At 50.3% G+C, this 13,824-nt stretch overlaps 1 protein-coding gene across 2 annotated transcripts in view; it reads right to left on the bottom strand.

Moving 5' to 3' along the window:
* LLGL1 (LLGL scribble cell polarity complex component 1) overlaps window positions 1-10,902 on the bottom strand; it is a 49,436-nt gene extending 38,534 nt beyond the window's left edge. The window contains exons 1-2 of one of the 2 annotated variants that reach the window (XM_048495419.1): window positions 10,580-10,902; window positions 2,678-2,775 (exon numbers count right to left, since the gene is read on the bottom strand). In XM_048495419.1, the coding sequence (XP_048351376.1) occupies window positions 2,678-2,775; window positions 10,580-10,660 (179 nt within the window). In that variant the 5' untranslated portion in view covers window positions 10,661-10,902. The remainder of the gene's footprint in view (window positions 1-2,677; window positions 2,776-10,579) is intronic. The other variant, XM_048495418.1, reaches the window with a different exon arrangement.
* Window positions 10,903-13,824: the final 2,922 nt, after the last annotated feature.

The raw sequence follows: 13,824 nt of genomic DNA, 5'->3' as shown, positions 1-13,824 counted from the left end.
CCAGTAGCACATTCTCTGCCTAACCTAACTCGCAGTGTGGTTGTTTTGAGGATAATACAGAGAATGCTGAAAGACACTTTTGATTCCCCCCATGCGGAAAAAACAAAGGATAATTGAAGATAAATAGATAATAATTAAAACTAGCAAGGACATTTCATTCATGGTGTTTGGGGAACCAATATTCAAGAGAGTTTACAATCAAAATACTTATTAAATCCACTTTCACTAAGTGCATTTTATCTCTCCTCTATACAGCTTGGGGGTGGGACATAATAATATATTAATGTCCTCTCCTTCATTATAACCTTACAACAACCCTGGGAGGTAGACTAGGCTGAAGAGTTACTGGGTCAAGGTCAACTTCCTCAGGCTAGGTGTAACCAAAGTATGGCAGCAGCCCCCCCCCCCTTCAAAAAATCTTGCTACAAATCTCTGGATTCTGCAATAGTTGGTGGAAAAAACAGAACGGGGCCTTTTAGGTAGCCGCACCAACTGTTTCAAACTTTATGCCTGGGAAAGCAAGCCCGACAACATCGCTCTGTGTTAATCCAAAACTTAAATACCCGGCTGTTGGAAAGTTCATCTCAGTTCTGACAATTCCACCACTAACATTTAACAATTTTCATTAATCACCCCAAATCTGTTCTGGATGTAAGGAAACCAGCCAAAAGGCTTGTTTTATTTTTTATCAGCTATTTTTTTACACACACCCCCCCCGAAACAAGAGTGTGGGACACAAGCTCAGACAAAAGCCGATACTGGAAGCGGAGGACGGACAGTGTTCTCTGCATTGTATTCGGGAGACCACTGGTACCATGGATACCGCACATTTCAGCTCTGTTGCTGGGCAGAGATTTTAAAAGATCCCGGGTCGGCAGCCAAGATTCCTGCAGGCCTCCAAAGGCATCTATTCAGGTCCCTTCCAGGGAAAGACCCCCGTTTTCCAAAGGGGGGTGGCCTGTGCGGCCATGCGCCAAAAACGGGAAACAAAAATAAAATAAGGCTTGCCCAACCTTTCCCTGGTGCTCAAAATACAAGCCTTGGAAAAGCGACCGCCTCAGGCACCCAAAACATTTTTGCAACTTTTGGGGTGAGAACTTGGGGAGGGTGCCCCCAAGAGTCACCTCCCCCTGCCCCAACTTCCTGACATCAGCAACAATAATACTTCTCAACCCTAAATAGGGAAATGAGAGAAACCCCTTTTCAGCTCATGGCAAAGACAAATTCTGCCATTTCTGATGGCGTTCACCTCTCTGATAATTCTCTGATAATTCCCTCATGAGAGAAACATAAGGGAAACATAAAACTACATCACTGCGGGACACACTGGAATTCTGTGGTTGACTGCTTCTAGCTGTGGAGGCTCTCTTTGGTCATCATGACTACAAGCCCCGGAGAGACCGATCGCCCCACAAGACCATCCAAATCCCCTTTGAAAACCACCCATGCCCGTAGCTCACACTCTACCCCCCGGCTGTCCACGATTTAATGATTTATTGAGTAAAAGAGCTAGAGTCTGCCATCTTTAATAACTACACGCCATTGGCTCCTCCTTTTTTTTTTTTTTTTTTTTTTTTAAGGTCCTATTATACCAGGGTTCAAAATTCCCATTTTGATAAATTATAATTATCAGCTCCCCCGCCAGCACAGCCAATTGGCCATGCTGGCAGGGGCTGATGGGAATTGTAGTCCATGAACATCTGGGGAGCCGCAGGTTGCAGACCTCTGTATTAGACTCAAATCTCATTCTTCTACTGTAGACCAAGATGGCTCCAAAACTATCTTAGCTGAGTAAAAGAAGTACGTCTTTTCGTCGGCCCGAATTTATCGCTTGTCATTTTTGAGCAGCTATGAGCAGAGGGGGACAAAGTTCTCTCTCAACTTTCTCCTCCTGGACCAAAGTTTAGAAAGACCACTGGGCTGGTTCTCGGCCTCACCAGCAAGCAAGGGCTGGCAACGTCCCCGTGTCCCGAGTTCGAGTTTATCCTCTGAAACAGATCCAACAAAAATAAACCAACAAAAAGACTTAAGTTTGGTACCCACCTTTCCTTCATTCACGCTCTTTGGTTCCAGATTGCTCAAAGTCAGAAGGCGACAACATAATCTCTGCACCTATCATCGTTATCATTATTATCATCTTTGATTTATGCCCCACCCTTTTCTGGCACTCTTCGACTCAGGGCACCCTAACACAGCTTTTCAGGAAAAGTCACACGTGCCCACACACATTTTGCAGGAGAGGGGTGAGAAAGAAGGAAATCTGTCCTGGTGTTTGGCAAGTCACCAGCAAGGACAAGACTCCCAAGAGACCCAAAGAGCAGATCAGGTCGAGCAGCAAGCTCTTGGCAAGGAAGGCGTTCCCAATCACCCAAAAGTCATCACAAGATGCATCTGTCATTCAGCCTACTTTGCAGGGTTGTAGTGCAGATGGCAACCATCCCACCAAAAAGCTAAACAACCATCCAAGAGAGAAACACTACACCCTATATTTCTCCACAATTTACACAACACCATGCTTGCAATTTCTGGTGGAGTGGCCAACTGCAGCCGAGACACCACTCGGGGATACCCTACCCCACAAATAACCAACCGGGGGGGGGGGTGTCAAACTCCTTTTCAGGTTGACCTTACCGTGGCTGGAGACCTTCTCAAATCAAAGGAGATTAAGAAAGGATACATTTTCACCGCTCCGGATTTGGTGCCAATGGCCATAATGCGTAGCTTGGGGTCAAAGGCCAAAGAACTCGGCTGATTCGGGAAGCCATGTTCCACAGTCTGAAAAAGAAGCAAAGTCATATCTTACCGGCGTCAAAGCAAAGATTATTTAGGAAGGAGACATAACTGTCTGCCGAGGCAAAGAGCCGGGGTGGATTTAAGTCCCGTTGCAGTTTTTATTTTGCCCTGCATCAGCCTCTACAACCCACAGAATTACTGCACAATGCTAAGCGTTCCAAAACTCGGCCGAGTTTCTGGCCAGGTCTGAATGCAAATCGGGACATCCCCCAGTCCCACAAGGAGAGCATCGTCAGAAATGTCCTCCTGGATTGGGCTGGATGCGAACCCAAACCAGCATCCTATTTCCAATACTGTACGCTTTTGGGAAGCCCGCAGGCGGACTGTGAAGGCCACGGCCCAGCCAGAAGCCAGAATTCCAAGGTATACTGCCTCAGAAAATGGAGGTTCCATCATGCCATCACTGCTAACATATTCATAGCCCCTGTGGCTGTGCAAATGATAGAAGGATGTCTTCCTTAGACCCCCAAACAGCGCACAATTATTCTCTGCACAGCCCTAGGAATCTTTAGAAGGCAGGTTGAAAACTACTAATTTAGTTGGATAACCATTCCCGTGTCCCAAAGCAAGCTCACATGCCCCAAGCAATGAGTGCCACTGAGCATGCACCAAGTGCCACTGAGCATGCAAGAAGTAAAGCAAGTTGCTTTACTACCATCAGATCCTCTGAAGATGCCAGTCACAGATGCAGGCGAAACGTCGGGAGCAAATGCTACTGGAACAGGGCCATGCAACCCGGAAGTCCTACAGAACCCCAGTAATTCCGGCCGTGAAAGCCTTCTACAATATATTTATTTATTAATTACACTTTTATACCGCCCACCCCAGAAGGTTTTATGTTGTAATGTCAACTATTTTCTATTTCTTTCTTCTTTTTCCCCCGTTTAATATATGCTGGAAAATAATTAAAAAGCCACTACGCCCCTATCGCCAGCTCAGTCCAGCGATCCTTTCCGTGCTTTGCGATGTGTGCTCAAACAGGGCCAGAGAAATGTTAACTCGACTGCCAGCCCTGGCTGTGGAAAAGATGCTCCCCAGGAGCCGCGCTAGGGACCCTTGGTGGTCCTCCATCGCTGGCCAAGAGCTCTACAGGAGAGTAAAGGGAGAGCCAAGTCAACCCACACAATCCCGGGGGAGCGCATGTTTTGAGGCAGCCGGAAAAGAGGAATCACGACTTGGCCGAAGGGTCCCCTCCCTCCACGGCTCCCACCCCTGCTGAGCCTCCTCTTTTCCAAGGGCTGCATTTCCCCGCAGTCTGCATCGCATAAAATGAATCCTTTTCAGTTAAATTCTCTAAACTCCTCAAATGCTTTTAATGTTTAGGCGAGCGAACGTTCGGCACGAAAGGAAAAGCCTATGGCGAACAGAAAGGGTCTCCAGGCGAGAACATTTCGGAGGGAGAAAGAGACCCGTGTCAACGGTGTTGCACCACCATTGAGATTAGAATTTAAGGGCAGGCGAGCACGGGACAACTAGTTCTTTACACTCTTTGCGATTATATAGGGTTGTGGCCCCAGGGTAGAAAAACTACTTTGCGTGTCGCGGGCCCCACCTGTAAAGGATCAGGTATGAAAGACCCCTGGCCAGGTCTTTCGCTCCCCTCAGGCATCAGGATCCTGCGTCGCAACGCTACACAAAGCTGCAGGCAAGGAGCCAGCGTGGAGCTGCCAAGGACTCTGCTCCGCCTGGCATTCTGCCCTCACGAAGCCTCCAAGGAAGCAGGGGATGGAATTCTCATGCAGCGCCCCGACGCCGTTCGCTTCAACGCCCAGAAAGCCCAGGTGAACCCTACCAACAGGATGTGTCTGTAGCTCAGGGCTGCTTCACGCTAATAACCTCTCTGCTATGTCAAAAAGTGAGCGCTCCCCCCTCCTTCATGAAAGTCTATCACCTGCATAGGAACGCTCGGGCCAACATCTTTGCAAGCAAGCCTGGCGCAAACCTCCCCATCACTTCTGCTTGATAGCAGCCGTCCCGGGCGAGACGGGCTGAGTTTTCATCCATCTCCTCCTGCAGCTGCTGCGGTGTTTTGTGTGTTTTTTTTAAAATTTGCTTTGACAAGCCAGTAAAGAACAGGGCGTGCGGCCCTGACTCGGGAGGTGCATCTGATGCCGATTTATTTATCAACAACAGCAACGTTTCCTAAGCGAGGTTAGCCGAGCTGCCGAGCCTTTAAAGAACCCTGTCGTTTCTTCTCCCCGTTGCTTTCGATGGCAGACCGGGTTAGATTAAGCAGAGGGCAATCCACAAGAGCGCATAAGCGCACTGTAACTCAGCGTTCCAAAGCTGGCCATTCCAGTTGAACTGGGCTGAGTTCGAGTCACAATTTTTCAATGTAAACAGCAGGCAGAAGGGAGCATTTCCCTCCTTGGCTGAACGAGCTACATGTGGCGTAGACATGAGGGCCGAAGTCGAAGAAAAGAAAAAACACTCTTCAGGAGTGAACTGAGATTTTCTGCTCTTTTTACTGGACTGGACGGTGTCTGGCATAGGAGTGAACATCAGATTAGGTTCCAATCCTTGCTCTGTTGGTTGGCCTGGCCTGGCCTACCTCACAGGGTGGTTGCAAGGATTCAATGAAAAAGGGCAACAGCTTCCAGGGAAGGGTTTTGGAGCGGGGAGGATGAAGGTAGTGGAGCATGTACAGATGTATATCTTAGGAACTATGGGAAGCTACGGCCTACGCCCATTCTACACCATTTCCCACGAAATAAATACATCACACGCAAAACATACGCATAGTGGTCTTCCAGTAAGAACGGGGCCGGGTCAGCCTGGAACCCGCTGCCCAAACACCAGGACGAGGCTGGTTACAAGCTAGCTGAGAAAATTCAATTTATGTTATGGTCTTTGGGGTCTTTTTAAACCCACACACTGACAGTTTGTAATGGAATCTACACTCAGTGAGGGGGGAAAGTCAACAAATCGAATAACTTGGAAACCCGCATCTGGGGGAATCAGTCCGGTTGCCGTTTGGTTGTCTGGAGTGAATTTACTGGGAGAGTAGCTATTCATACTACAAATCTGAACGCAGGAGTTATGCCGGGCTCTTTCACCCTTCCCGTCCCCATGGGGCTTTGGAGGGTAATGATGGACACACCACATACAAACCACAACTCTAGGAGCGCCATTTTTTAATTTAAGTCAGAATTGAAAGCACGGCAACAAATGCCGGGCGAACCAGCAGGGGCAGGAAGCCACGCCACAAAGGCTAGGATAAAAAGCACAGACTACCCGGTGCCAAGCAAAAATCCTTTGGTCCCATCCCCTGAAGTCACCCTGGCACGGAAGAGTTCCCTTGAACTCACCCAGGATATATTACCCAAACTAATTTTGAGACTTCAAAATACCTACCCAGCACCCTGGAACAGAAACGTCAAGTGCTCGGCCCTTAACACAAAAAGGGTGCCTGACATGGGGATGGATAATAAGATTTGCAAACTCTAAACCCTACAAGGATTCTTCAAGCCACCTTATTCCCAAGCTGTTCCCACAGTCCAGTGTGGCATGGTAGCTAGACCCCAACGCGGTCCCCAGGCCCGCTGACAACTTTCCTGGCATTCGGCAAATATGTTTAGGAAGTACGTGGTGCCAGGTTGAACATTTTGACCCGCAGGGCTTCTGATCGGCTGCGGAGATTTTTTAAAAACGTTGCTTCGGCAGCAGCTGCTACCACAGCCCTTCGATCTCCACTGGGTGCCTGATGGTAAACCGTGGACACCATTTTGTCGTTGGCTCCGCCTCCTGCGGCAACCATTTTGTGGCAAGGGGGGAACATGGGTGACGTGTTCCTGCCTGCCACCTCCCAAGCTCCCCCCTTTCTCTACTGTGAGGAGACTCAAAGGGGTTTACAATCTCCTTTTCCTTCCCCCCCCCCCCACAACAAACACCCTATGAGGCAGGTGCGGCTGGGAGAGCTCTGAAGAACTGTGTCTAGCCCAAGGTCACCCAGCTGGAGTGCAGAAGCTAATCTGGTTCACCAGACAAGCCTCCAAGGCTCAAGTGGCAGAGCAGGGAATGAAACCCGGTTCTCCAGATTAGAGTGCACCTGCTCTTAACCAATACACCACGCTGGTTCACTGGGACTAGCCTGTGGTCACCCAGCAGGCTTCATGTGCAGGAGCAGAAAAACAGATCCAGTTCACCAGATAAGAGCCCACCACTCATGCCGAGGAGCGGGACATCGAACCCGGTTCTCCAGATTAGAGTCCACCGCTCTTAACTGCTGCACCCCATACCACCACAAGGGCTAGGAACCTGAAAAGGGAACGTGTTGAATTCGGCCGGAGTTCACGCTGGGAAGGGCGGAGGAAGCCATACACACGCTTCCCCCTTAGGGTGTTGACAACATTTCAGGGAGCGATGGAAGCAGCGTGCCAAGTGAACAAGCGTCTCATTTTATAGAGATGAATCACCGGCGATGGGGAAAGAAATTGCCTCGGACGCCTAAGGTGGGACATGAAACCCAAGGGCCAACCCTACCAGGCCGTCTCTTCCCCCTGCAGTGTAGGCTCACCCTGGCCCAATAGGAATTCCCGGGGCCAATCCCAAGTCCTCCGAACAGTCGGCTTCTCCTATGTGTCATTGACGGAGGAAGTGAAAAATCCTGTTACATGGTTGCTCCCAGGTAATCACCACCGGCTTACCGAGGATTAGTAAGAGAAGCTCCGTGTTTGGCCACAACATCCACCCGCGTCGTCTGATCTCAATTAATTTGCGCCGATTAGCAATCACTGCCGCCGAAATCCTCCGGCTTCGGAAACCCCATAAACAGAAGATCTTTCCCCTTCAGTTTACCCATCAAGTGTTTTTTAAAATTCCCGAAATGGTGAATAAGCAAGACTATTGGATGAGAACTTAAAAGCCACAGGGGTTGAAAAACCCCTCCTCCAAAATCACGTCCAGAAGAAATGCAGCCAAAGGACCAGCCCTAAGGAGAAAGAGGCCGGCGTGGGAGGCAAGGCCAGAGCACCCAGAGACACAACGGGCAGCCTCCTTTCTGAATAAGCGCTTGGTGCTCACAACAGCTCTTTGTGGCTAAATATATTCTTCCCGCACCAGCTGCTTCTACACAACTCATCTGCCTTCCCAGAACATACGCTCGAGGCCACCTGCCTTCGAATCTTCACCCACAAACTGTCCCCTCCCCAAGGAGGGCAACCACATGTGTTCTTTGCCTACCCTGCCCTGTTTAAACCTGATTTTTTAATTTCAAAAAATCTTAGATTGTGAGGTTTTAGGGGCACAATTCTCCTGTCCCTTACACCCTCCTGTGCACTACAAACCATTATATTTACACAGGACCACCAAAGGCTGTTCGAGAACAGATAAAAAAACAGGCGGCAACTCCAAATGTTAGTTCACACTTCCACCAAACAGGAATCTTGGTGGCCTACCTTACAGGGTCATCGCTCCAGCCAGATTAGCAGGCCTCGAACGGTCTACAGGGCCGGCAAGCAGGCTGTTTCAACATAACTGAGGCCGAACTCGAGACAGTTACGACACGCCGGTTCACACATGACAGACCTGGGTTAGCCACACGATATGCTATTTATGCACCAATCTTTTTTTTCCAAACTGGGAACCTGCAGCGACTTACGACCTTCCTCCCTTCTTCGTTTTATCCACATTGGGCCAAGTGTGCAAAGATTGGAAAGCTTTCACGGCACAGTGGGAATTCGAACCCGGGTCTCCTAGACCCTGCAGCCAACCCTGTCTCTGTAAGAGTCCTCCAGCATGCCTGTGCTTGCCGACACACAAACACACAAACGTTTTAAGGCGTACAGAAGGGGGGATGTTTTGCAAGGGCCGAAGGACTTGGAGAACCCCGAAGTCAAAAAACTTTGGGAGTTCATCACCAGGCCGTCTGTCCTTGCTCCGAGCCGCACATGTGTTTACGCCCAGGAAGCACGCGCCCCTGATGGGACCGTGTAGCAACTCTTTCCAAATCAAACATGAACCACGGCCACAGCTGCCAAAGTTCAAGAACGGGGGCGGGGGGATATCCGTCAGCGTTTGGCTTGCGAGACTTCCACTCACCCCTTGGTTCTGTTGCGTTTTTAGCCGCGTGCAGAAGGTTCGCGGCGGAAGCTTTTTAACCCAACGCAGGGATAACTAGGATGGGGGAATTGGCCGGGGTTGAAAAGGCGCAGCCGCGGGGCCAGAGAAAAAGAGTTGGCAACTCTATATGCTAGAGATATCTCGGGTTCCAACCAAGAGAGCATGCTGGACTACTAGATGGACCTTCACTGGTCTGATCCAGCAGGACTCTTTTGAGGGTCTTATTAGGGGAAGGCCTCGGTCTCTGTGCCCTGTTGGTGGCCCTCCAGAGGAACGGGTTGCCCACTGTGTGAGGAGGGATGCTAGACTAGATGGACTGCTCGGAGCTACTGGGAAACCAACCCGACGCCATTGAGAGACAGGGGGGAAGGAGCCAGACTCGAACTCACAGATGATAACACAAAAACCCAGTGGCTTTAAAATCCCAAAGCCCCGTTGCGAGGTCCCAGGGCCTGCAAAACATTTTCGGCACGCTCTCTCCCAGCACGGAAGTAGTGGTGACCCCCTAAAGCACCCGGACCTCAAGCCTGCAACAGTCCCCTTCTTGCCCAACATAGGGGGAAGGCAAGGAGACTGCACTCTGCACATGAGCAGGGGCACTCCTGTTCCCAGGTTCAAATTCAGCCCAAATCTTCCGAGTTGGAGAATCAGCCCAGCTTTCCCAAGATGCTGAAGTGAAGAGAAATTAGGAGACGCCTAAAATGGGAAAGGGTTTTTGGCCTTTGTTGCTCAGGATAGTAGGGGGTGGGGTGGGGTGGGGTGGGGTGGGGTGGGGTGGGGGGCTTCAGGCAGAAAGCAGGGGAAATTTTCTACCTTTAGGGCTTTTGGGGGGGGGTGCTGCCAAAGAAAAGAGGTATTGACCCCATTGCTTCTACTCCCTTCAAAGAACAAGGGGTTTTTTTGGGGGGGGGGGGATTAATGCAGATGGCCAAAATGAGAAGGGGGGGGGCTACAGCTTCACAATGGAGCACGAGAGGGGTTGGATTCTCTGTTCCCATCTAGATTCCTTCCTGCACCAAAGGGGAGACTGGAAAGAGAAGAGACTTGGGGGGATAAAGACCCCCCCCCCAGAAAGGGTTGTGTGTTTGTGTGCTTTAAATCCTTCTAAATCCAGCCCAGAATTCAAAGCAGTTTTAAGATGTGGGAAAGAGGGGGGGGGGGGTCCACATAGGCATCCCTAAGAGTGGGAACTTCTGCTTGGCTCCTACCCCCCCCCCTAAAAGAACAGGGCCCCAAGTTCAGCTGGAGAAAGCAAGGATGGGGGTTAGCCCAGGAGAGAAAGCGGGGTGGGGGCGAAGCTACTGTGCAGGGAGGGGAGAGAAAGAAAGGGACCCCCCCCCCGCGCACAAACACATCTTTGCAAAGGGGTGGAAGCAAGGAGGGGGGATACGACCCCCAAGGGGGGAGGAGAGGGACTTTGCCTGTGCCTCCCGCTCCCCAAGAAGCAACTTCTCCCGTCCCGTCTCCCCCCCCCCACCCCCCAATTCTGGAGCTTTGAGCTGAAAAGGGTGTCTGCAGAAGGATAGCAATGCAGATATTGGGGGGGGGGGGAGAAGCTGAGAAAGCGGTTTCAGCTCAAGACTGGTGGGGGGGGGTTTGCAAACGAGCCCCCTCCCCTGGCCCAAAGCAAGGGGGCCTATCCCTCCCTCCCCCGCCCCCCCCATTGCGCCCCTCTCTTGGCAGAGGGCCCCCCTTCTTGCAAAGCCCCCCGCCCTCCCCAGCTCACCTTGTTGAAGGCGAAGAGGTCCTGCTTGATCTTCTCCCGCTGGGGGTCGTGGCCCTGGCGGCGGAAGCGAAACTTCATCATGGTGCCGGGCCGGGGCGGAGGGGCGCGGGCGCTTCCCCCATGCAAAAGGGCGTGAGCGGCGCCAGGCCGGGCTCCTGCTCTCCCCGCCGCCGCCGCCGCCGCCGCCGCCTCCAGCTCTGCGCGGGGGACCCGCTGGGGCGCCGCAGGGGGGCGCTCGGGGGCCAGCGACGGGCGACGCGGCCAATCAGCGAGCCCGCCGGGGAAGCAGCCGGCCACACAATGGGCAGGGGCGGCCGAGCCAGCTCCCCGGCCAGCCGCGCCTCTCGCGCCTGCGCGCAGGCCGCCGCGCGGAGCCTCCTGGGAATTGTAGTTTTTTTAATAATTGGGCATGGGTGGAGCTTTATTGTGGTTTTGCAGCGGGGCGGTTGCCAATTTTTTCTCCCCCCTGGTCCTTTGACCCAGGCTCCCACAGACGGCTGGGAATTGCAGGGTTGTTGTTCTTTGCAGCGCTCTCTCCGCCTTTGCCAACTCCAGCCCGGAAAAATCCGGGAGACTTTTTTCAAAGAGTCCATTCCTCCAGGGCAACTGATCCCCGGGAGATTTCCAGCCCCTGGGCTCTGCCTGAGTTGGGAAATACCTGGAGATTTTGAAATGAAGCCTGCGGAGGGCGGCTGTACAGTGCATCATGTTTAAATGTTTATATTTTAATTTTATTTATTGTATCGCTTTATGTGCTTTTGTTTGAACCTTTTCGAGACCAAGTGCCCAAATTGCAAACCAAAACTCACGTATTTATCGCAAAGTGCCAACACAGCAATTTAACCTCAATAGTTAGGTTTTAGTTTAGGAAAAACGGTTGGCTCCGAGACATGCGTTACTCGGGAGTAAGCTTGGTGGTAGTCGGTGGCTTTGCTTTGAAGCAACTGTGCAACTCTTCTGATGGGTGAATCACGACCCTAGGAGGGTTTACTCAGAAGCAAGCCCCATTGCCAGCAACTGAGCTTACTCTCTGGTAAAGAATCGCGCTCTAGTTCTTCGCATGAAAATCAGTGGAGTTTAACAGTGCTTAACAGGGCTACCTACACTGCTTTCCCAAAACTTGGTCTTAAACGCTAATAATGGAGCCCAGCGGCCCAGGCCAGCCTAGATGTGTGTATGTGGGGGCACTCTGTTTGCACGTGCCCACAGAGAGGGCTCTGAATGCTACCTCTGGCACCCGTACCATAGGTTCGCCACCACTGCCCTATATGGATGCGCGGGGACCATAAGATCACCCGGCTACAGAGATCAGGAAATGGCAGCTTTGGAAGGGGAAACTCTATGATATACCATGGAAGCTGGGGGCAGCTGAAGCCTTCCTGGGGCACTGTCCTGAAATAGGCAGGAATTTCCCTCGCCAGAGTTGGCAACCCAAAGGAGATCCTAGATTGTTTCTCACCCAAGTCTGTCCTCTTTTCCTCCTTCCCTAGAAAAATCAGGAGAAAGATTTTCTTTCATCCCTCCGTATCTGACAAAGTGAGCTCTGACTGGCAAAACAAACTCCCTCATACTGTATTTTTTAGGAGGGGTATTTAAGGTGTGACTTTCCACAAAAGACACAAAGCTGATTTGTTGGAAAAGGGCAAGGTAAATAGAAGTTGAACGGAAATAAGAGGGTTTTTCTGCGCAGGCTTTTTTACCTTATGCAAAATGGTTCACAAACCTGCTTGGATAAATTATTAGGGACGGTGGTCTATACTACAGTGTATAGGAACCTGCAATGGAAATTGACATCATCTAATATGTCATGTTAAAACATGCTTTGCCTCAGTCCTGTTTTTAGACTTCCGGTGGATTCTACAACCCTAATTCTCTTGCTTTGTTTGTCAAACGCCCCACCCTTTTATTGTATTGTATTGACTCACTCTGTGTAATCCTCCTCGAGTCCAAGAGATAAAAATGGACTATAAATCAAAATTTAAAATTAATTCATTCATTTAGATCCTAAGAAATTGTTTCCTGGGAGTCAACTTGGAGGGCTGCCAGAAATCTGGAAGGGGGTGAAAAACCTACCTCATTAATAGGACCTTAATGGGATGCCATTTATCAGGTGAAGCTATTTGAACTCAGTGCTATCAAACATTTCAGCCGCCCCTTCGCTCCCTTAAAGGGATCAAAGATGTTTTTCCCTCCAAGTTGTTGGCAACCCTCATCAGTCCCACTGAATAGCAGAGTAGACCTACTTAGAAGAAGATAACTCCTTTCTCTTCCTTTTCCCGCAACAGACACCTTGTGAGATTGGTGGGGCTGAGAGTTCAGAGAGAACTGTGACTAGCCCAAGGTCACCCAGTTCGTGGAAGAGTGGGGAATCGAACTCAACTCTATTAATCAGAGTCTACCATCCAGATGGAGGAGTGGGGAATCAAACCCGGTGAAAGCCTTCAACAACTGAGTGATGTACCACGAAAATATATTTTCCTGCTATTCTCAAACACACACAAGACAAGCAAAGAAAATCAAATAGCTAAATTTTATTGCAGATCCAGTTCCAAAATGTAACTGTTTTTGTTAACTAAATCAGACTGTTGAAAATTATGTTTTATTTACACATTAAAGCAATGGACCCGAACCGTAGCTAGAAGGACATTGATAAATGCAAACTGCAGGGGAGCAGGTGGAGAGACAATTACTCCCAGGTAAACATGCAAACTCTGGGGTACAGCCTACTTCGATTAAATGTAAAATAGGAAACAGGAGAGAATTGATAGATGCAGCCAGTAGTGGGATTCGGCAGGTTCGCACCACTTCGGCAGAACCCGTTGTTAAAATGGTGCTTGTAAACAACCAGTTGATAAATTATTTGAATCCTACCACTGGGTGCAACTCTCAACATCACGGTGTACAGAAAAGCTGTACCTATTGAATCAACATCCGTTATGCTACATCTGTTGAACTGTTAGTGAAAAATAAAAAGGGGGAAGTTGGCAACCAGGCACAAACCTCCCTGGTTTGCTGCTATGTTCACTTTTGATGCGGCAAGTCAAGTTTGTGAGACTTTTCAGTTTTGGGCTGTTTGCAGAATTGGGGCCCGCACGGAAATGCCACAAAAGGCGGGTGAACTGGTTAGGGCAGGAGACTCCTTGGAGGAGGCCCAGACTCCTCTGGCACTGGCTTGTGTGGTTTGCACAATCTGGGGGCGTTGTGTTTATCTACTCTGCGGCGAGTTATGGCCAACACCAATCTTC

This window comes from Sphaerodactylus townsendi, linkage group LG04 (assembly GCF_021028975.2).
Source record: "Sphaerodactylus townsendi isolate TG3544 linkage group LG04, MPM_Stown_v2.3, whole genome shotgun sequence".
Classification (NCBI taxonomy): Eukaryota; Metazoa; Chordata; class Lepidosauria; order Squamata; family Sphaerodactylidae; genus Sphaerodactylus; species Sphaerodactylus townsendi.
The sequence above is the reverse complement of the archived record's forward strand: the minus strand, read 5'-3'. Positions and strand labels throughout refer to the sequence as shown.